At 37.2% G+C, this 23,513-nt stretch overlaps 1 protein-coding gene across 5 annotated transcripts in view; it reads left to right on the forward strand.

Moving 5' to 3' along the window:
• The window catches only part of ADGRG6 (adhesion G protein-coupled receptor G6), a 138,728-nt gene that overhangs the window by 56,130 nt on the left and 59,085 nt on the right, over nt 1-23,513 (forward strand). For 4 of the 5 annotated variants that reach the window (XM_081251586.1, XM_081251582.1, XM_081251583.1 and 1 more), the window contains exons 3-6: nt 9,165-9,506; nt 11,756-12,379; nt 21,064-21,132; nt 23,393-23,476. In XM_081251586.1, coding sequence (XP_081107712.1) covers nt 9,165-9,506; nt 11,756-12,379; nt 21,064-21,132; nt 23,393-23,476 — 1,119 coding nt within the window. The remainder of the gene's footprint in view (nt 1-9,164; nt 9,507-11,755; nt 12,380-21,063; nt 21,133-23,392; nt 23,477-23,513) is intronic. The other variant, XM_081251585.1, reaches the window with a different exon arrangement.

The raw sequence follows: 23,513 nt of genomic DNA on the forward strand, positions 1-23,513 counted from the left end.
TATTTAGCCAGTAATGACATCATTGCCTTCATGGGTATTAGAACTATAATTAGCTTTTATTAGGCTAAGACATTCTCTACTTATGTTGGTAATATTTAGCAATACTTTTCTGGTTAATGCTAACATAAACCAGTTTTACCCTGCAATGCTGCCTAGATAGTCCATATGGAAAGGTTTTCTGTGACATTCTCAAGTAAAATGAACATTAGGTGAGTGTTTATTTTTTTATAGTTCCCTCAGTTTCTTTTTTAGGAGTAATAATACATCAAAGTAAGACAGATCTTCAATAAATGCTACATTGGTCACTTTGCTGCCTTTTTATCTTACCATCAACAGTTAGGCTTTGATTCACTGAATCCTTGTAGAATTAATCTTCCTTTACCACTGTTACTGCTTTTTTCTTTCCACAAACAAGCTGCCAGGATGGTTTGCTGTCTTTTGTCTCTCTTCTTGTCATCCGTCAGCCCTTTGGGTTAGGCTGCTGTGATTCTTACAGCAGTCTTTGTTCACTGGTAATTTTGTGTTGTTTATGTGTACAAGGGTGAGGTTTTAAAAAATATCTGCTAAATACAAATCTGATTATTTTACTTTCCCCAATTAAGACCTTTTTATTTTCCCTACTGCTTTTATTATATTTAAAAAAGAATTTTTAAGCATTGCTTGCAAAATCCTATAGAATCTAATCTCTGCCTATCTTGCCATCTTTATCCCATGTTTCTCCCCACTTTGCACACTCTGCTTCAGCTAAACTAAACTCATAAGTTACTGGAACAATCCCTGCTCTCTCTCACCCACAAGCCTTTGCAACCTGCTGACTCTACTGCACAGAACCCTCTTTTCTTTTTCTCCTCTGCTTCCCTTCTTCACTGGCCCACCTCTCTGCTGCATATTCAGGTATCAGTTTCTTTCTCATCTGTTAGGAATGGCTCTGTTTCTACGCAATCTAAACATTGGTTATTGCACTCATCTACCTGCTCCATTAGAGCAATTTTCACATTGTATTATCACAATCTACTTATCTGTATTTGTACTAATCTCTACATTCCATAACGTCAGGGATTATATCTTGCCCACAACTGTATTCCCAGTGCCCAGCACACTGCCAGGCACATAGATGCTTAATAAGTATTTACTGAGTGAATGGTTATGGGGGGATGGTGAGAGATGAGTTAGAAAGTGTGAACAGGACAAATATGGAGCGCTATATGTGTCATTCAAAGAAGCTTGTCTTGTTGGATTTCAGAGAAGATTTCAAGTTAGAGAAAATATTTTATTTTTTTTAATTCTTCTTTCTCATTTTGTTTTTATTTGTGTTTAAATTAGAAACAGTGAAAGAATGCTAGCTGCAGGGTGTAATATATTTTTTTATTTTATTTTTTAATTAGTTATCTATTTTATACATATGAGTGTATATATGTCAATTCCAATCTCCCAGTTCATGCCACTCCCCACCCCGCTTTCCCCCCTTGCTGTCCATATGTTTGTTCTCTACATTTGTATCTCTATTTCTGCCTTGCAAATTGGTTCATCTGTACCATTTTTCTAGATTCCACTATATGCGTTGATATACATTTGTTTTTCTCTTTCTGACTTACTTCACTCTGTATGACAGTCTCTAGTTCCATCCACATCTCTACAAATGACCCAATTTCGTTCTTTTTTATGGCTGAGTAATATTCCATTGTGTGTGTGTGTGTGTGTGTGTGTGTGTATATATATATATATATATATATATATATATCACATCTTTATCCATTCGTCTGTCAATGGACATTTAGGTTGCTTCCATGACCTGGCTATCGTAAATAGTGCTGCAGTGAACACTGGAGTGCATGTGTCTTTTTGAATTATGGTTTTCTCTGAGAAAATATTTTTGTACTTGCATTTGCATTTTCACAGATATTTCTTGTAGTGATGGGGAGGATGAATTGGAGGTGACAAGACTATTGACAAAAAGACTAGTTACTGAGCTTTTTTCCAGGAAAAAAAAGACAAGAAAAGACAAGAAACTTAAACTAAGTAGCCATGGGAATGAGAGAAGGGGATAAATGAAAAACCATGAATAAAATCATATATGGTCATGGCCCTTGACAAACTATTTTAAGGAGTGTGGAAGAAGGAAGAGAGAAGGGATATTCAGAGTCCTAGCTTGGATGATGTTCTTACAGCTAACACTTATAACATGGATAAGTGGTTTGAGGAAAGATGTTTGGATTGAGGGATCTATGAGATATCCAAGTGGAGATGCTGAGTAGACATTCTCGAGTGTGGGTGTGGTGTGCACTAGACCATGTATGTTGTCAGCATTTGGACATAATGGAGGCCTATGTTTAGATGAGATCACGCAGAGAGAATGAACGTGGGGGAGAAGAGCTGAAGAGAGAGGAGAGCCCCATAAAGGAGTGGCTTGGGGCAGACTTGGTTTTAAAGATCAGAAATCCATAATGCAGGACAACAGAAGTGGCGCAGTAGGTATAAGAGTTCTTGTCATAGAATCCAAGGACAAGCCACAAAGAACAGCTCCTCCGTTGATGACTGGACATGGCATGTCTAGAATTAAAGTCTCCACTCTTCAAAGTTCTGGTTTTCTCTCATCTCTCTGTCCTTACATTTTTTCTTTCTCTTTTCTCTGTCTGCCCATCAGTGTCTTTGTTTGCAAGTGGCCAAGGAAGCTGCTACCTTTGAGTTTATATAGCTTTGTCATTCTATTATTCATTGTTTTCTGAATAAATTATCTGTGCCTCTAACTTCAAAGAGAGGGAATCTGACTGAGTAGCCAAGCCCATGATTTGGTTCCCTTCAGGTCAGGGGTCCTCCCCTGGGGTCATGGGACAAATACAACTGCCAGAGATGTAGGAGAGGTAGATCTTCCTGGGAGCAGGTGCATGCATGGAGATTGTGAATAGCTTCTGCAGTATGTTGTTACTTAAAGGAGTGCTTTTCAGATTTTAATGTGCTTGCAAATCACCAGAAAATCTTGTTAAATATAGATTTTGTTTAGAATGTCTCGGTGATTCCACTTGTCTAACAAGCTCCCAGATGATGCTGATGCTACTGGTCTGAGGCCCATACTTTGAATTGCAAGGATTGGAAGGGCCAGTAGAGCAGATATAAGCTCAGAGAGGGCAGAGAGAAGGGCAGGACAAGAACAAGGAGATGGTAGGAACCGAGTGGAGAGACTCAGAATCAGGGAGTGTTCAGAGGCATCAAATGTTACAGAGCATGAGTGAGATCAAATTGGAAGCCTCTTTAGTATAAATAATCTGCATGATTTTGAGAATTCTTTCAACAGTGCTCAGAAGTCTATGCACTAGAGAGCAAGAAGGTCCATGGCTAGATTAATACAGAGTTAGTTGTTTACAGTGCAGGAAAGGAGGGGATAAGAGACTTGAATGTATTAACCAGAAGGTAGATTAAGTGATAGGCCAGGCAGCTGTAGACTGTTTCAAATTGTGCATTGCCTTTAGATTGTTTTGTTTTGTTTTTTTTAACAGCTGGAGAAAAACTCAGCCATTACTTAAGAGAGAATAGTTTCCCATGAGAATGTGTGTTGGGTGTGTGTGCAAATGCATGCACGTGTGATTGTGTGTTTAATCCTCTTGCAAGGGATATATATCTACATAATAAGCTGACTCCAGAAGGATTTACAACAGTTCACTTGTTTGGATCTCCCAAAAGTATTACCTTTTGCAGTTACATATGGAATGTTCTCATGCCAAGGTGATTATGGAAAGACAGGATTCAAAGTTTAAGCATTAACAGTATTACAGAAGACAGAAATGTGTTTGAGGGTGTGGTGCATATGGATCTCTTTGGAGCTTCAAAAAATTGTCAAGCTTAATGGTGCCTCACCAAGAAACCTTCACTTCAACTTTTTGTTAGTTTTCTAGCAAGGCCAGACTTAATTGAACTCATTCGAGTAGAGTGGTACACTTTTGAACTCAGGCCTAAGTCATTGCGGTACCTTCATATTCATGGTGCTTCCAAAGAACATTTTGAGGTTGAAACATCACAGAGGGAAATCAGACAATTTTCTGGTTAACCCTGGGGAAGCCAGCGTTTTAGGAGGAGTTTAAGAGCAAACAGATATCCTTCCTTGGCTGCTGAGAGTTCTAGCAGGAGAATGGAATGGCCAACGTAACCTTGGTGAAAGAGTGAGTTTCCCCTGGACAGCAATGCTGTCTTTGAGTGCAGAGCTTGAAGAGGAGTGGTGAGGGAGTGTGGGGATGCTTGCCAAGTCTGTCACATTAACAGAAACGCAGATGTCACAGCCAGATTGCCTTCAGATTCCTTGCCATCCTGAAAAAATATGCATAGAGGCCTGAAATCACTTAAATTTAAATACTTACTTTGATGAAGTCATTCAGTTCTGTGTATTATCAGTCATTTAACACATGCCACCATCTAAAGTATTATTTATATTTTACATTTCAATGATGTTATATCTGGCAGCATTTCACTTGATCTGGAGAAATGGTGTATGGCTGTCCTGGCTTGGTAATGATTAAGGCATCAGGCTGATCGTGGAGCTCTCAGTTGCTGCCCTTAGGCTTAATCTTCAGAAACCACCAAGGCTACTAAATATTTTAAACCTTTTTAAGCAACTCATTGATTAGAATTTAATAGATTCACATAGGTAATTCAAACAGTGACTTTGAATAGATGCAAACTGAACAGGCAACTGAAAGGAAATTTTCTGGAGATATTTTTTTCACCAGGCAGATTTTACAGCAAATTTATTAATGTCAGTTTTACACACATTCAAATAAAAAAAAAAGATTTAAGTGCATTCATTTCTTCACCACTTAACACAGTACAGGAAAATCAGTTATTTTGTCTACAGATCTGGGTTGAAAGCTGCTGAAATTGATCTCTTTCTATTTATCTCTTAGGATCTGATACTCCTGTCTTAGATTTTAAAGCACATAGTATTTGATTTATAGAGAAGTACTTACAGCAAAGGTGGAGTAAGAATCCAAATCTCAGATTTTAAAAAAATGAGATAATGGTTCCATTAAATCTAAATCTAAGTGTTCTTTATAAATTGAAAGAGCCTTTGGCGTAACTGGGAGGTTTTCCATTTCAGATTTGCGTTTCTTTGAAGAATAAAGTTTTGTGAAAATACGCAGAAGTAAATTATTACTCAACACTGCAAGCATAGGCAAGAACCAAGGGTGGAATTTGGTTTGTTTGTTTAGATTACCGGAAAACTGCTTTTATAAATTATGAGTGTGAATATGTTATTATATCTGTCTTTGAGAACAACTTGAGCCAGATGTTTTGAGTTGGCTCGCTTTTAGAAAATGTTAACTCTGGTTTTACCAAGCCCTCATTCAGTGGCTACTTCAGTAGCCATCTTTTTAAGTAGCCCCACCTTTAAGAGAGAACAAATTAATTTCTTCATGAACTGGCTCACTGTGTAGGAATCAATTAGCAGTGACATTTGATGGCTCCAAATGGACAAATCCAAAGCGCTACATTTTAGACTCTCTAACATTCTTTACTAAAATATTTCAAAATTAGTTTCTTAAAATATATCAATTTTAGGGTGATTACACTAAGTTTGTAAACATATGTTTACACTTAATTTCATATGTTTAACTATGAAATTGCCCATTAAAAAGCATTGTCTCTTAAAACAAGACTTGGGCTCATCACTTTGCTGTGTCTTTTGTTTAATCTTGGCAACTTTTTCCTCCTCTAGAAAAACACTAGACTTATATTCAAAAGAGCTGGTTTGAACCTTGGTCCGCTATCAATTAGATATGTAACTTTGGACAAGTTATATAATCTATAATAGTCTTATTCGTGTCATCTGAAGAGGGAGGAGGTACTAATTCCCAGGGGTTTTTGTTGTTGTTGTTGTTGCGGTATGCGGGCCTCTCACTGTTGTGGCCTCTCCCATTGCGGAGCACAGGCTCCGGACACGCAGGCTCAGCGGCCATGGCTCACGGGCCTAGCCACTCTGCGCCATGTGGGATCTTCCCAGATCGGGGCACAAACCCGTGTCCCCTGCATCGGCAGGCAGACTCTCAATCACTGCGCCACCAGGGAAGCCCTTCCAGGGTTGTTATGATGCCAAGTGAGATAATCTATGTGAAAGTCCTTTACTGTGATCTATAAATATAATGAACACGATGATACTGTGCCTAGTTTAATTGACATTTCATCCAATTAAGATAATCGCTATTTGGTAGCATTATCTCTAAATGCGGTTTAGCTACTGCAGATGAGAATCACATAGAAGAATGCTTTAAGTGCTTTTTAAGTGATTATTATGGGTGTCTTCTTTTTCTCTTTTCTATCACAATGAGTGCTTAAGGGAAAAAGCGATTCTGTTAAGATGGGGTGCTACTTTTTCTCTCTTAAATTACTGATGCACAGATTTTGTTATAGTAATGATTAATAATAGCCAACATTTAAATAGTGCTAACACTGTGGCCAGTACAGTTTCCAGGACCTTCCAGTATTAATCTATCTATTCCTCCCTATAACCATGTGTGGTGGGCACTTTTATTACCACCAGTATAAAGTGGCGAAGCTGAGGTACAGAGAAATTAATTTATTCAAGATTATATGGTCAGTGTGGTCAGTAAGATTGACTTGTTTTTATAACTTTCATTAGCTCTAGGGAAGAATTTGGCAAAAATAATGTATCATGATAAAGACAACAATGAACGTTAGTTGGGTCTTGGATGTAGGGGGTAGCATCTCATTTTGGAAAAATGATGCTGCGTGCATGCATGTTGGAATGACACAGAGACTGTATCTTATTTTCCTTTCTTTTTTTCTTTTATAATCTCCAGTGCTTTTCACTGGATACATTACTGTTAATCTACTAGGATTGGTTCTCTCTCCTGAGCCCAAGGTACAGTAATAGAAAGCTAAATGTGCCAGAGAGGCAGGCCCCGCTCATCTCAGTCTCTTGCTGTGAGTGAAACCATTGGAAAAAAGAGCCCCGAAACCCCATCCAAAGAGATATTCCAGACCTTATGCAGTCAGCCTTTTTTTGGACTTAGACTTTGGTTGACTTAGTTTCATATACTGTACTTAGTCATTCTTTAATTTAGGTGTGTTTTCTTTCATTTAAGTGACTCATTTATTTGTTCATAAATTTAACAAATTTTATCAAAGGTCTCCCATGTGGCAGGGGTGCTGTGAGTTCCTGAGGGGTAAGATGGTGACTATGACAGTACATACCCTCTGCTTGTTGAGCCTAGAGAATAGTGGGAGAATCAGACAATAAAATAATCTCACACATGGAATTAACCCAGCTGCTCTGAAGCATGCTACAGGGAGAGGAGCACAGTGCTCCAGGGACGGATAAGAGAAGGCATCTGGCTAACACTTGATGATCATAGATTGTTTTCTCTGTCTATCCTCAGCCCTGTAAAAGATGTTGGAGACTTAGGGAGAAAGAGCCAGAGGGAGGGCAAGTTAGAAAGAATGGTTGGGGAGCAGAGTTGGCAAAGCAAACCCCTGCATAACACAAGGTGGCCACAGGGAAAGGAAAAAAGAAAAATCTAACTTGAGCAGCATAACACATTTAAATCCTTGAATATATCGCTGCATTTTAGAAGAATAAGTAATACTTGTACTAACTACCGTTTTCAAGAAAAGTCATTGCATATTCATTCTACTCAACTCAGTAAAAGAGGGAAGAATGCAGTAAGTGGAGAGTGAGTTCCATTAACATGGTAGAAGTCTTTTACTGTTAGAAAGTGTATGTGTCAGTTTTATGACAGAATGTTGGATAAATGACATTGCTGCCTACATTTATACAAATGTTTAAAAGCAACATGAATATTAATTTCAAAAGCATCACTAAATAGAAAGACAGTAGACCTTGGTTTCTGGATCCAGCTGGTGACCAGGCCCTGGATAAATACTACTTGAGAAATAATTGATTGCTTTACTTTTCTTCCTACCTCTTATTATCATCTGTCGTTACATTATTGTTTGTTTATTTTTGGGTCCAAAACTGAAATGTAAGAATCATTCAGACAGAGACTTTGTCTTTCCTGCTCATTGGTATATACTATTTAGAATAGTGCCTGGCATGTAGCAGGCACTCAATAAATATTCACTGAATGAATGAATAAATAAGATAATCGCACAGGTATATAATTACCAACTAAAATAAACAAGCGGGAGAAGTGAAAGTATTTTTCAAAACTATAAGTACTGGGCTTCCCTGGTGGCGCAGTGGTTAAGAATCCGCCTGCCAGTGCAGGGGACACGGTTTCGAGCCCTGGTCCAGGAAGATCCCACATGCCACGGAGCAACTAAGCCCGTGAGCCACAACTACTGAGCCTGCGCTCTAGAACCCTCGAGCCACAATTACTGAGCCTGCGAGCCACAACTACTGAAGCCTGTGTGCCTGGACCCCATGCTCCACAACAAGAGAAGCCACCGCAATGAGAAGCCTGCGCACCACAGTAAAGAGTAGCCCCTGCTCGCTGCAACTAGAGAAAGCCCGCATGCAGCAATGAAGACCCAACACAGCCAAAAATAAAATAAATAAAATAAATAAATTTAAAAAAACACAAAACTCTAAGTGCTTCACACATACAAGGTGATGCTGTTTATTTGAATTTTAGAAACAAATACAATCTGCCAGAAGATAACTTGTTGAATTTTTTGTACTGGTAACTAGCTTTCTCTTTAAACATTTATTTCCTAACTCTTTCTCTTCCATGGGTTGTAATATTGTTCTATATTTATGGTTCTATAAGATCCCCTCCACCCCAGCTCAGTTAGCCTGTAGAGTAGGGATTCTTAATCTGAATCAGTGTACCTATGTGAAATCCAGTGTTGCATCCTGAGGCCTCATGTACTCCCTGAAATTGTATGCCAAGGGCAGTGGCCCCTGTACACTTTACTGGAGGGAGTTCCCCTGACTTTTATCAGATTCTCAGCATTTGTGAGCCCCCAGTTTAAAACCTCAGTGCTCTAAAATTTTGTATTTTTCTTTTACTTTTTGTTGCTCTTTTGGTTTTTCTTTTTCTTCTTGAGATGGTTTCATTTTCCTTTTAATGTTGATGATTATGTTTTGGTATTTTAAAATGTTTACTGTTTGATTGTCCCCATTGTGTGGTACTTCTTGGGTAATTTCACGCCTCTGATCCCAGCCCTTCTCTGTCTCTCTTTTGTCTGGCCAGCAGCGTGGGGATGTGCCAACTGCAGGGTTGTCCTCTCCAACCCTTCTGGGACCTTTACTTCTCCGTGCTACCCTAACGACTACCCCAACAGCCAGGCTTGCATGTGGACCCTCCGAGCCCCCGTGGGCTATATCATTCAGATAACGTTTAATGACTTCGACATTGAAGAAGCCCCCAATTGCATTTATGACTCATTATCCCTTGATAATGGAGAGAGCCAGACTAAATTTTGTGGAGCAACTGCCAAAGGCCTATCATTTAACTCAAGTGCGAATGAGATGCATGTGTCCTTTTCAAGTGACTTTAGCATCCAGAAGAAAGGTTTCAATGCCAGCTACATCAGAGGTATGTAAACCAAAGGCAGTGCCAACCTTCTGGTTTCATTTAGCATGTTCTACAATAAACATGAGGACCAGAAGACAGTTATGCTCTTTTATGTGAATGTGAATGACTAGGATTAGAATTTAAGTGCAAGAATCTGTTAGTGTTCTCTGAACGTTCTTATTAGTGATATAGTTACCAGATCCAAAATCTGGTTACAGTAGAGCTGAATTCTTTTATATTGTTTATATACAGAACATTTAAAGGCTGCTTGAAAGACCCTGTAGATATCCCACAGCTAATAATTGAATCTGTAATTCTAACATCTCTCCATCAAACATTTAAAACATTCTTATTTAGAAATCCTTTTATTTTAGGCTTTTAAGGTGTTGCCCTTTTCAGGAACTAGGGGGACAAATATGGTAAATAAATATATAAATTAAAATGTAAAAAGAGCTATGTATAACAGAAGCTAATAAACAGCAGAGCCTGAGGAAAGCCCCTTGAAAATGGTGAATTGAAGGAAATAAATATATTTTTATCAGACGTATTTCCCGGGTTCTGGCATATCAGAACATTTAAATAATCTCATTCTCTCCAAGCCAGTCTTTCCTTAAGGAAAACTCAAGCTTTGAGACTGTGAGATTTAGTTATACTTTTTTTTCCCTTCTGAGCTGCTTAAGTAGGTGTTATGTATCAAAAAAAAAAAAAAGAAACAAAAGAGAAAGGCACCGTTCTGACCATTATTATTACAAATTGTGTTTTTGGTTTCAGCTTTATTTACTGTTTGTGAGTGACATTAGATATATGTGTGGTTAATTGAAACACACATGCTTTAATTTTTTCAAATAATGTTTTAAGGTTATAAAATACTGTAGGAAATTTGAAAATTAAAAAAGAAAAGCAAATTAGAATTACCTGTACATCTACCACCCAGCCATAACCACTAATAAAATGTTGATGGACATATTTCCTTCCAGCCTTCTTATTTTAACAATGCATGTAGAATACTTGTTTCATATTGTATAAGTATCCCTTTGGGTAAGTAGACCTATAAACTGCTTTATATATAAGAAGTAGACTAAAAAAATCATCATTCTATTAGATTCCATCATGAATTTTTGACTAGAATATTTATATTAAAATGATGTTATTACTACAGAGCTATTCTTGGTATGTATTAAAATATATTCAAACTAGTATTCATATGAAGCCAGTATTGAACAGTATTTTTGGGGAGAGCTACTTCTCTCTCAAATCAGTACATAATGTTTCACAATATCTATAATATTAGCACAGAGCTAAATCCATTGTGTTACTTAATAATTTTACATATGTCACAGAAGGACTAGGCTAAAGCATTTTTATTTTGAATTTGTCATGCACATAATTATAGTAATCTATATTAGTAATCAGTAATAGCTGTATATCGACTATGACACAGATACTGCTCCAGCGCTTTGAGGGTATTAACTTATTCAGTCCTTATGACCCACCTGTATAATAGGTGCCCTTCCCTTTGTTTTATAGACCAGGGAGCTAAAGTAGAGTGGCATGTCCAGGGTCACAGGGCACTGTGTGGGAGAGCTGGGCAGGGAACTCCACTGTCTGCCCTTTAACCACTGCTCTTTGCTGTCCCTCAGAAACTAGCTCACATGCCCAGATGTAAAAGAAATATAGCTTAAAATGCCATTTTTGTTTGTTTGTTTACCCGACTCCCTCTCCTCAGTGGAATTGTCTTTGCCTTTGATCCTAAAATAGCCTGGTGATGGGGAAGACAAGTAGGATATGGGGTGTCTGAAGGGAAAGGGTAGCACAGGAATATTTGGGAATGGTGAAAGTTAATGAAAAATGGAACTATTAGCTATTATGCTTAGAAATTATGTGAAAAGAAACATAGTTTTGAAAATCGTAATGTATAGACAGAACTTTCTTGAAACCAGTAGGTTCTTTCATTCCCCCCACCCCCTCAGATGAGGGATTTAAAAAAAGAAAAAAACCTGTCACCTTGGCAGCTATAACTGGAAGGTTTAGGTGTGAGAGTCAACCGTGATTAGAGTTACAATGGGTGGGCTTTCTTATTGTTATTGGTATGAGGTACTGGGTTGGTGAAAGAGAGTGGTGGACAGAGAAAGAGGAGAGTGTGGGACAAAGGGTGGGTAAAAGCCAATTAGTAGAGAGTGCAGAGGGGGATGGTTGTATCAGACATTTTGCATCTCATTAGTCCATGTCTGACGCTAACAGGCTTTATCTGTTACTGTGTTTTGTCCTAGTTGCCGTGTCCTTAAGGAATCAAAAGGTCATTTTACCCCAGATGCTAGATACTTACCAGGTATCTCTTGCAAAAAGTGTCTCTATTCCAGAGCTCAGAGCTTTCACACTCTGCTTTGAAGCAACCAAAATTGGCAAGGAAGACAACGAATGGACAGCTTTCTCCTACTCAGATGCATCCTTCACACAATTGCTCAGTTTCGGAAAGACCAAGAATGGCTACTTTCTATCTATTTCTGGCTCAAAATGCTTACTAAACAGTGTGTTACCTGTAAAAGATAAGGAAGATATTTTCACAGAAAGCTTTGAGCAGCTCTGCATCGTTTGGAATAATTCTTTGGGATACGTTGGTGTAAATTTCAAAAGAAACTATGGGGCAGTTTCATGTGATTCTACCATTAGTAAAGTTATTCCTGGGAATGGGAAATTGTTGCTGGGCTCCAATCAAAATGAAATTGCCTCTCTAAAAGGGGACATCTATAACTTTCGACTTTGGAATTTTGCCATGAATTCCAAAATCCTCTTCAACCTCAGCTGCAATGTGAAAGGGAATGTGGTGGACTGGCAAAATGACTTTTGGAATATCCCAACCCTAGCTCTGAAAGCTGAAAGCAACCTCAGCTGTGGTAAGTCTGTGGCATAGTCACTCTTTTTTTTTTCCATTGTTCTATGAATATGTTTGTCAACAAGAAATTATATAGACACACATATATGTGTGTGATTACCAGCCATACATATTCAATCAAAGTTTTAGTCCTACCATTTTTAAGTTTTTCCTGTATCATAAAATATCACATGGTTTATACCTAATATAAACAATTGTGTATAATTATTGTGTCTCATATAGAAATGTTAACCCCAGGACTAAAACAAAAGAAATTAATAAGTTACTGTTTTTAATCGTGAAGATGATACAGTGAAAAGCTGACCTTTGTCATCCTAGAATGAAATTTACAGAGCATTACTTAAACAACCACCACCTAAAAGAATGGTATTTGTTTAGCCAATATTAAAGATTGTCCATTTTATGGAAAATCTTGATAATCAGGAATTATCAATTTTCTTCATCTTTTTTCTCCATTTATTTGAAAATGAGCATTTGTTGTTTGTTAAAAATACTCGTCTTTTTGGTTGCTCTTTGGGAGACTTTAAATGTGATATTATTCTGAGTAGCTAACTGCAAAATATTTAGGGAAATAATTCTATGTTACAAAAATTATATGAAAATAAACTTCTATCACTTATTCTCTGTGTACATAAGTCAATTCTGGAAGTCCTTATTTTACTGTAGGACTGAGTCAAATATAAAAAGTATAAATTTCATTATCAATTTTGAATGTCATATGACTAAATCTAAGGTGTTAATAATATATATTTTTTTAGTCACAGAGATAACTGTCAATAAAGGAGGGAAAGAAGGGGCCTAATATTCAAAAAAGTCATTTGTATGTGACTTTGGAGGGAAATCTATCAGAGCTTCATTCCTAGTACTTTCAACAAAGTAGGACCCACTGTGAAGACCTGAGGTCACCTGCCCTGTTTCCCTGACCTGCGTTTGCCCTTCCAGCCTGGGGGGCTCCTGTCACCTACCCCTCTGTGGGCCACCCATCTCTCCATGTGGTCCCTGGTGCTCCTGCAGATGGTGGGAGGCAGTTATGTGATGTCTTTTGAGAGGTATTTCCTTGTGGGCTGTTGGAAAGAGGGTAAACCACAACCTGTTCCAGGAGACCCTGGAACTTTGTAAGAGTTCGTGGTGTTCCCAGCATCCTCTCATTCCCAGATTAGCTACAGAGAACGACCTTCAGGGACTCCCAAGAAGTCTTTCACTCAGCAAGGAAACTGAGAAAATCAAGTGTGTGTGTTTGGTGTGGCATGGTGAGCAGCGAGGAGAGGGCAGTGGTGGACTTCCTACGTTCAGGGTGATTATCTTTAGTCTAGGGACCTGTTTTCATCATATCCTTGGCCATTATTAAAAACTCATAATATAGACTATTTAATATTTGCCTTCCTGTGGGTCAATATTTGAGGACTATGACAGCCAAAAGAAAAAAGGATTAGGCTAGTCATATTAATAGTTGCAAAATACTTAAATTATACTTAAATTGAATATATATTGTGTACTAGGTACTGTTTTAAGTGCTTTATGCGTGGTAACTTATTTCCTACAACATAGATCCCATGATGTAAGTTTTGCTATTAACCCCATTTTGCATGATGTGAGTTTTATTATTAATCCCATTTTGCAGATGGGTAATTAAGGCACAAAGAGATTAAGTAACTTATCCAAGGTCATTTAATTAATAAGTGGCCAAGCCAGGAATTGAAGTCAGAAAGTTCAGTTTTAGAACTGTGTTCTCTTAGACTGTCTTTCAGAATAGGCAGGACTAGAAGACGAGATGTAGTGCTAGAGTAGGTGAGTCACTTCTTGCCCAGATGAGGAGTACAAAGGTCCAAGAGCTGTCTCTTCTGGCCAGAAAGCACTGCTGGCCAAAACACTAGCTTTCCCAGGTATTAGCATGGTATTTTTATTAAACAAAATAAGGTTTCTTTCCTGCAGTGCTTCTTTGATACCTTAATATAATAAAATGTGAGGACTGTAGTATACAAGAATTCCTAAACTTATTTTAAGGAATCCTCTAGACCCGGGGTTGGCAAACTAGGATGTTTTTGTAAATAAAGTTTTATTGGAACACAGGCATGTGCATGAGGTTTTATATTGCCTGTGGCTGCCTCTGTGTTAACAACTGCAGAGTTGACTGTGAGAGATGACATGGCCCACCATCCTAAAACATTTACTGTCTGGCTCTTTAAGAGAAAATCTGCCAACCCCTGAAACTAGACCAAAAAAATCAAAGGGTCTAGTTTTCTGAAGCACACACTTTGGACAATACTGGAAAAGACCTGCTAGATCTTCTGGGACAGAGATAATAGACCAGTCCCTCGGGGGCTAATTTAGCCCTTAGACATAGGTGGTGGTGGCAGCACTGCTTTGTTTTCATTTATTTACATTTGTCCCACGCAATGCTTTTAAATAATGATTTATTTCCAACATTAAAAAATTTGATTTCACATAAAAATGAATGTTTGGATTCTCTGATAAACAAAAAATGAACACTAGTCTAGTGTTTCTGCCTGAGCAATGCAGCTTAAGTTAAGTGGTGACCACCCCCTTTGAAGGGGCTTTCCAGGTTGCCTCGGCCCTTAACACCCTCCATACTCTCCTCATGCCAGCCAGTGGCCTGGGTAGGCACTCATGTTTGAGAATCCCAATTTAGGCCACACCTTTCACTTTATAAAGGGCAGGAAACTGAAGCTTAGAAAACATAAGTGGCCGAGGCAGTTGGTGGGCTAAAATTCTCGTCTTCTGTCCCCGTGCCCAGGGGTTATACTTGGGAGTCCTCATATTTTCTTTAACACGGTCTTTAAAGCTCCTTTCCAAGCCTTACGATTACTGGAAAGCATCAGATATGTGCTCGTGGAGCTCAGCCATTGGTAAGTTTTCAAAATGACTTCAATCAAAAGAGTAACACAAGTTTACAGAGTCAGTGTCTGAGTTCCTTTAACTTTTATGGTCATCTTCTTGACATTCCACAATGACGCTAAACACCCCCATTCCGTACAGTCAGATATCCTGGACTGTGTATCAGGACTAATAACGGGAGAGGGAGTTTCCTGCTGCTTAATCATAAGCTTTGGGAGTTGAAGAACCCAAGTCACTTATTAACTGACAGGAAATACCTGTATCAGAGATTATATCTAAGCTTGTTAGCTAAGCAAAACTTGAATAAGTGAAAAAAAGTATGCTCTATTAACATTTTAACCTTTCCTTTTTTCCAGAACACTGTGGCTTACTGTTTATGGTAATTTCCCAAAACTAATGATCAGTACAGTAGCCAATGAGAAAATAGAATTTCATGCCTAACATTCCATTGGCTTGACAATGTCTGTTAAATATGAGCTTTCATTCCAGAGTCAACTTGTGATAGAAAATGAATAGATTTTCCAAAGGTCTATTGCTAAGTAAATTTTAATATGAAAATAGGATGGTAGAACAGAACTGACTGCATTCAACATTAAAGCATCCTGTCATTAGTTTCAAATATTAAATATCCTAACCTTAATAAAATCAATATTTTATTAATAAATGTTTTAGTAATTTCATAATTGGACTTTTGTTTTCCTATGCTGTTCTAAGTATAGTTAGGGAATATACGTTAATTAGGAAATTTCCAGCACTTTTTTTTTTTAATCATGGTTAATCTTGTCAGTCCTTTTCAGAAAGAAATGCTTTATTTAGCAGCAGTTCCTTTTCATTTTATGACATCATTCTTTTTCTTAGGACAATTTTATTAAACAATACTGAGTTTTATAACCTCCGTGGATAGACAGTTTCCCTAAAGGACTCTTTAATCATAAGTGCAAGTATTTGCCTGTATTATGATTCAAGTTTAGATACTGGCTAATGTCCATCAATTTTCACAAAGTACAGATAGTGTCTTCTATACCAGTTATATTTATTTTACTGATGACTGCTCTTTCCTGAGTGCTACTGTGTAACTCAATGAAGAGTCTAAGTTCAAACAAATTACATTTATTTAACAAGCATTTACTAATCACTTCCATTTATTAACCACCATGGATGTAGAGATAAGACACGGTTCACAAGTACCCAAGTTTGATGTTAATTCTTTTCTAGAAATTTTTGGATTTGGACCGACTGTTGTTTTCCTCTCTGAAATTTTATACTTAATTTCCAAGGCTTCATCAACTCCTGGATTTCTACCCTTTCATTTTCAATTATTACAGTTTTGTCCCTCACAGCCATAAAACTCTGATTCACCATTGGCTCCTTCCTTTCATTCCTAACAAATTACTAAGTGTAACATTTTTAGATGACTGAATTTTTTTAAATAATAAAGATGAAATCACTTATCTTTACAAAGGATGTTATTCTTTGAAGATGCCCAAACTCTTTTTTTTTTTTTTTTTTTTTTTTTTTCTTTTTGTGGTATGCGGGCCTCTCACTGTTGTGGCCTCTTCCGTTGCGGAGCACAGGCTCCGGACGCGCAGGCCCAGCGGCCACGGCTCACGGGCCCAGCCGCTCCGCGGCATATGGGATCCTCCCAGACCGGGGCACGAACCCGTATCCCCTGCATCAGCAGGCGGACTCTCAACCACTGCGCCACCAGGGAGGCCCGCCCAAACTCTTTATGAGCATAAATGGCATCCAAAAATAATTTTATTTTAAATATATTTATGAAAAAAAACAAATTCAATTTAGTAACAGCTGCAAAGAAGGAGTTGAAAGGGATTATTATTTGTCTTATTAGTGCAGCTCACATGAAAGTTTAGCACTGTCAACTGTTATTTGGACTGTCATTAAGTTGGGTGTGAGATGGGTTATTGGCTACTCAGTCTTTTTTCACTACAACTTGTGTAAATATTGACTCCTTTCAGTAGCAAGATTTTGGAAGAACAAAAGATAGAGAAGAAAGATTAACAGCTTTACAGCTTTTCATCAACTGCCCTTTCTCAGAGATTACTTTTTTTTAAGGAAATTTGGCTTTAAATTTTGCAGTTAACATTAAGTGAATACCTTTAAACCTTAAATACCTTTAAATATTTGGTATCCACAAATATCAGTGAATATACATAGGTCACATTCTGAAAAAAGTTCCTTAATGATAAATATATTAATAGCCAAGACAAAGAATTGTCTCGTTTTCCTTAACAATCTTCTGGTTTGTAAATCTGTCCACCTAGAAAAATTGATTGGGAGAGTGACTTTTCTATGCAGATATGCTGAAAATGGAACTGGGTACAAGTAAAAAGTTTGTGCACATTTTTAATATTTTATGTATTTGTTTATGTAATTTGGTATATTTGTAATGTAAGATTTCATTTATCAATATTCCAGACCTTTCTAATTAGAAAGGTTTAATTAGAAAGGTTTAATTAAAGGACAAATTTAATTAAATTTGTCACTTGTATTCAAACCGTTTTCACTGCAACATGCTTCAAATTTAATTTCTGTTGCTATACTGAATCATCATAAAATGGTGTTCATAAAGTATTTATAAAGCAATATCAATTTGCTAAACTAAAAGTACCCAAGAAGGAACAACTGATAGTTTAATACTGAGAAGTAAATGTTACAATTTTCCATAACAAGCATGTCACATGATGAAATTTAGACTTGCTACCATACAAAGAAACTGATGAAATGTTAAAGAAAATTGTTAAATATCTTACTCTAAATCCTAACTCTCCTGATTTTCTCTCCTTATTTCCACCTCTCAGCTCTTTGATATCTGCAGTGGAAATGTAGTGAGCCTGAAAACCTGCTTTCCCACAATGCTGTCCCCTTATCTCCCTTTGTCTTCCAGAGATATTGTATCAGTGCCGGAAGTGGCCTTAGGAGCCTTTGTCTGCCAACATTGTGTGAAATTTGAGAAGCACAAAAACTCAGTCCAAGGGTCTCCTCTCTTGCATGTTATAGTGGCTGAGATCTCCTCAGTCATTCTGAGTTTTAAAAGCTTTTTAGTTTTCAGAAGATACTTACTAAAATATAAATACCTAAAGGAGAAGTAAGGTCATGCAAGAAGGGGGCATGATGGGAAGGAATAATGGGCAGAAAACATTCAAGATCAAATTCTAGGCTGGCTTCAACTTCTACCTCCTCATGTGCTCTTTCTCCATACTACACAGATTAAGTTTTTAATCGGAAACACACACCACCGTCCCCCCTGCCCCCCACGCCCATCTCTGCTTCCTTTCGTAGCCAAGCTTCCTCTTCTTGCATTCACTTCTCAAACACTGGAAATCTAGAGTGCATCATTCCCACGCTACTGAAGAGAATTTCTGTAGAGCTGTTGCCGAAATTCCAGTGCAAAGTGAAGGGTCTTCTCAGTCTTTATCATTCTGGACCTTTCTGTATACTTGCTGGTGGCCACACCCTCCATGAAACTTTGTTCACTTGAATTCTGTAAAATCACCTTCTACAAGAGCTATTTTTGTCTTCTCAAATCTATAGCTCTTTTTATTTTAATCTGAAACTTAAATATAGGAATATCTATGGTTTCATCAAATCTTCTAGCTCAGGTGATCCCAGACACATCTATAGCTTCTGTGGAGTACTTCCTGGCTAGGCCTCTTACAAAAACATGTACACCGTGTACCAGATGTCACACAGGTACCTCAGTTCCTATTACTGGATGTACTATTTAGCCTACCCCACCTAAGTTTGCTTTTCTTCCAGTATTTACTACGTCCTTTTATGAGATCATTGTGTAGCAATTTCTCAAGTTGGAAACCAGAAAAATTCTTCTATTCTTCCCTTTCTTTCTCTGTTCTCCAGTTAGTCACTCAATAAATCCTATATATTCCATCTTCAAATGTCTTGTATCCATCTCTTTCTATCCTCACTGTACTTATGATATCAAGCCTAAATTATTGGTATTATTCATGCTTCTTATATTGCCTGTCTTTTAGTTAGTTATGGAGCCTCAAATGTGATTGTTTTTAAATTATGTCAATTTTCTCACCAAGCTCCCTTTCATTTTTTTTCCCATTTACTTCAAGAAAGAGTTCAAAATGTTCGCAGTCATTCATATTGCATTCAATAATCTATTCAGAGGACCCACCTACTATGTGCGTGAGATATGCCATTGGAAGAAAGACACAAAGTCCAGGGACTCATACTGCCTACATTCTACAAAGCCCTCCACAAGCTGTCCATTACTTATATATCTGATCATTCCTACCAATTTGCTATAAATGTCCTGTTCCAGTAATGCCATGCCATCTGGGTTCCCAGACCATTTCACTGCCTTCTTGGTATATGTTTCAGTAATTCTGTCTGCTAGTAATAACCATCTGTAGTCTCTTCTCCCCTGATCAGTATAGTGACCCCTCATATTTCCGGTGAATCTTTGTAATGGATTTCCTATTCACCCTTCTCACCAAACTGCTGGTCACATCTTCCTTTTGGCCACTGTGCATCTATATCACTCAGAGAACTGTGAAGCCACCTCCCATTCATGCCTCTCTGAGAGCAGAGGCATTGTTTTAAAGCCTCCCTGTCTCACACACTTTAAACAGTGAGTGAATGTTTATTGGATGAACATGTAAAAGTCTGTGATGAGATCTTCTTGCCAGTTAACATGGCAGACCAGCTGGAGGCCGCAGGGTTGAGTCTTTCTGAGATAACATGATTCCTTCCTTGGACCAGCTGCCTGAGGCAATCCGCCTGGAGGGGTGGGATGGGGAGGGTGGGAGGGAGGGAGATGCATGAGGGAAGGGATGTGGGAACAGATGTATATGTATGACTGATTCACTTTGTTATAAAGCAGAAACTAATAAAAAACATAAAAAAGAATAAAAAAAAAAGAATGAAGAAACCACGACTCCTGAGATGCTGCTAAATTGCTAGGATGCTTTCTAATTATGCACACAATTAACCTAATTAGACATCTTTTGTTGCCTCATGTACCTGCTCTGCCTTCATGTACCATTCCCATAGGAAAGTTTGGAAAATGTTTAAACATTAGAATGTAGTCACTATTATAGAAATGTTCTTTGAAAATTAAATATATGTGTGTATGTATGTGCATGTATATATATTTGTATTTATTCTTCTGTCTTTATTCATAGTACAATATGCTTTGCAATAAGTTTAGCCTATCTTCCTCAGCCTCAACCTGTTGGTAAAAGTCTATTAATAGCCAGAGGGAGATTTAGTGCAACAGAGAAAAATCCACTACTCCTACTAGAAAATTAGCTCAAAATTTGTTTCCTGCTGAGGATGAGTCAGGCAAAGCTTGAAATAAAAAGACACAGAGACCAATAAGTTTCCAGTCACGGAAACTTATTTCTGGAATTGCAGCTAGCATGTGTTAGTGTCTGTGAACCAAAAACTTGCATTTTATGAGTGTTAGTAATATCCAAGTTCACTTTTGAAACTTATCTTTGATGTTCTTATTATTTCATTTGTATGAATTTCCACCAAAGCCTTATAATTTATTATGCAAAAAGGCCCTGAACTTTTTATTCACACTTATTTTCCTTTCATGTGTGCATGGGGCCAGTAGATTGAGTTAAAGATTTTGAGGGAGATTTCAGTAGCTTGATCTTACATTTGTGGAAATTGATACAAAAAGATCTTTAGAGACTTTCTTGATGTTGGAATATTACTGGTAGACTCTTCCAGGGTTGCTCCTATTACACCAACCAGATGATTCATGGTTTTTGGGGAGGGGAACTATAATTAAATCATAAGTCAAATTTGTACAATCTTTCTGTGTTGATCGAGGTTCCTACCTGATCCCGCTCCCGGCTGCAGAACTAGCCAACTGTGCAGATCTGGGGACCCTTTGCCAAGGTAGGGAGTCAACATCGTCCTCTGGAGTCTCTGTTTCCTACTTGCTATTTTGGAAAATGTAGTTGTCATTGTTTTGAATTTTATCTTTTCACTTGAGAAGCCAGAAACCAGCAAACCAGAAGAATTTCTGGATGTGTTTTAGTTGTGTGGGTGTGCAGTGTAGAGACAGAATGCATCCACACACTGTATGACCACATTTCCATAAAGCATTGAGTTTTTAAAATGGGAATGATTATATGCTATTAGGAAAGGTTGACTTCATTTTTTCTCTCGATTTGGTCTCAAGAATATTGTCCATATAATATAGCCATACAATATTTTGAAAAAGTATTCATGTTTAAAAAACAAGGGGAAAAATTAAGTTGAATAGCTAGTTAAGACAAGGCCATGAGGCAATTTATGATGTGTAATGTAACTTCAACATTAAGATGAAAATAGTTTGAATGTATGATAAGTTTGAATGTATGAATAGTTTGAATGTATGTAAGATAAAAATAGTTTGAACTAATATGAATGTACTTTTATTAATTATTATAATGCATAATGACTATACTATGGTCAGTATATATATTATGTACTGAATGGTTGCATGCTAAATAATACATAGTCGCATAGATTTTAAAATAATAATATACTTTACTTTAATTTTATCACGCTTCTTCTAATTACCCATGACCCATTTTCATCCATTTATTCTATTATATACTTCTTTTTGAAGTAGCATTTCTATGTGCCACATTAAGAATCATGACCATGTCTCTTGTAAAGCGGGATCTTTTATTAAGAGGATCATAACATGAAAGTGATGGGGGTTAGAAGTGAGACTGAAGGAATAGAAACCTAAGCTCTCTTCTGTAGCTCCAGTGTGGGAGTAGAGTAGGCAGGGAGAAGGGGTGTAATTCATTATTATCTTTGTTTCCTTTCTGAGACATTATTTCTTGATATTATTATTGATGAATATCCTAAGAAAATAAAGTCATTAAGTAGCTTCTTTCCATGAACTCAGTGTAGTTTTAAAATAGTTATATGAAATAGAAAAAAGCCTTAGTTTTGCTTAATTCAAGGTGTGAAGATTTTTTTTAAGTTTTATTTTGTTTTTTTCTTTTAATCTGAGGTAGGAATGATTCCTTGGGTCAAAGGACTAGATGCCCAGCTTTCTTTCCCCCTATGTCCTAAATGACCAAAATGCATTTTCATATTCATTGATGTATTTCGCATTAAATAAATATAACTGTTCATAATTTAAAAATATAAAAGACTTTCAAAAAGAATCCCCATTCTTAAGTGTTATATATTACTTTGGAATGGAAAATTATTTTAGTTAAGAATACACATTTTGAATAAGGAATTCAATATTTTCTAAAGAGGCTTTGGAGGTAATTCTTTTTATAATCACTGAAATGTTTTAAATTTAGGTAATTTTTTTCTAATTAAGAGAAATACGTAACAAACGGTTATTGTACATAGAAAGGTACATCTTATACAAATATACTCCTAAGATAAACTAAAGGAAAATTGTGTGTATAGTTATTTTACTACTTACATTGTTCCTCCAGAATTTCTTGGAAAGGTATTAAAACATTACATAAGGGTTTAATCTTTGAGAGTTTTAGTAATATCAGAAACATAGCCTTGACATACTGTTTTGAAAAGTCTCTCCTGTATGACTTGCCCTTATGAAATCCATTTTATCCATCAGTGTGTAGTAAAGATCTGGGATCTTTAGATGATTGATTTCATCTATATATTTCATTCTCTTTTGTTTTTCTTTACATTTACCTTCTCTAGGAGAAGTGCATTTTCCCCTGAGATTTTATTTTGCTAGTCTCAGTATGTCAGAAAGACTGACTTTAGATAATTTTCAAGCTGACAGGTGCTGTACAGACTTCCTTCTTTAACCTTTCTTTTTACAAACTTAGCAGACTGAGTTCTGGATAAGGTTTAGACGTTTGCTGTGTGGTCATCAGCCTCTTGATGGCAAACCTAGATCTAGAATCTAAATGTTCTTTCTCCATTCCCTTTGTGCCGGTTCCAGACTCTTATGCAATATGGCATGAAAGTCCATGGGAACAGATTCTTAATGTGCCATAGAAAGCGTTGCTTCATTTTATGCATTATAACCTTGGGACTTGTGTTTAGTGTTAAGAAATGGTTTCCATTCCTCCTTTATATATTTTCTTGCATTAACCATAGATTGCTCATCCATATTAACTTTCATGTGCTCCTTGCAAAATTACATCTTTCTCATCTTTATCACCAGCTACTGTAAACTCTCCTAGTACTACACCACCCACAGTCACCACTAACATGCCTGTTACTAATAGAACCGATAAACAAAGGAATGGTAAGAAATCATTATCTTTTATATTTGTAGTATGTGT

This window comes from Mesoplodon bidens (genome assembly GCF_964165515.1).
Source record: "Mesoplodon bidens genome assembly, chromosome: 12".
Lineage (NCBI taxonomy): Eukaryota > Metazoa > Chordata > Mammalia > Artiodactyla > Ziphiidae > Mesoplodon > Mesoplodon bidens.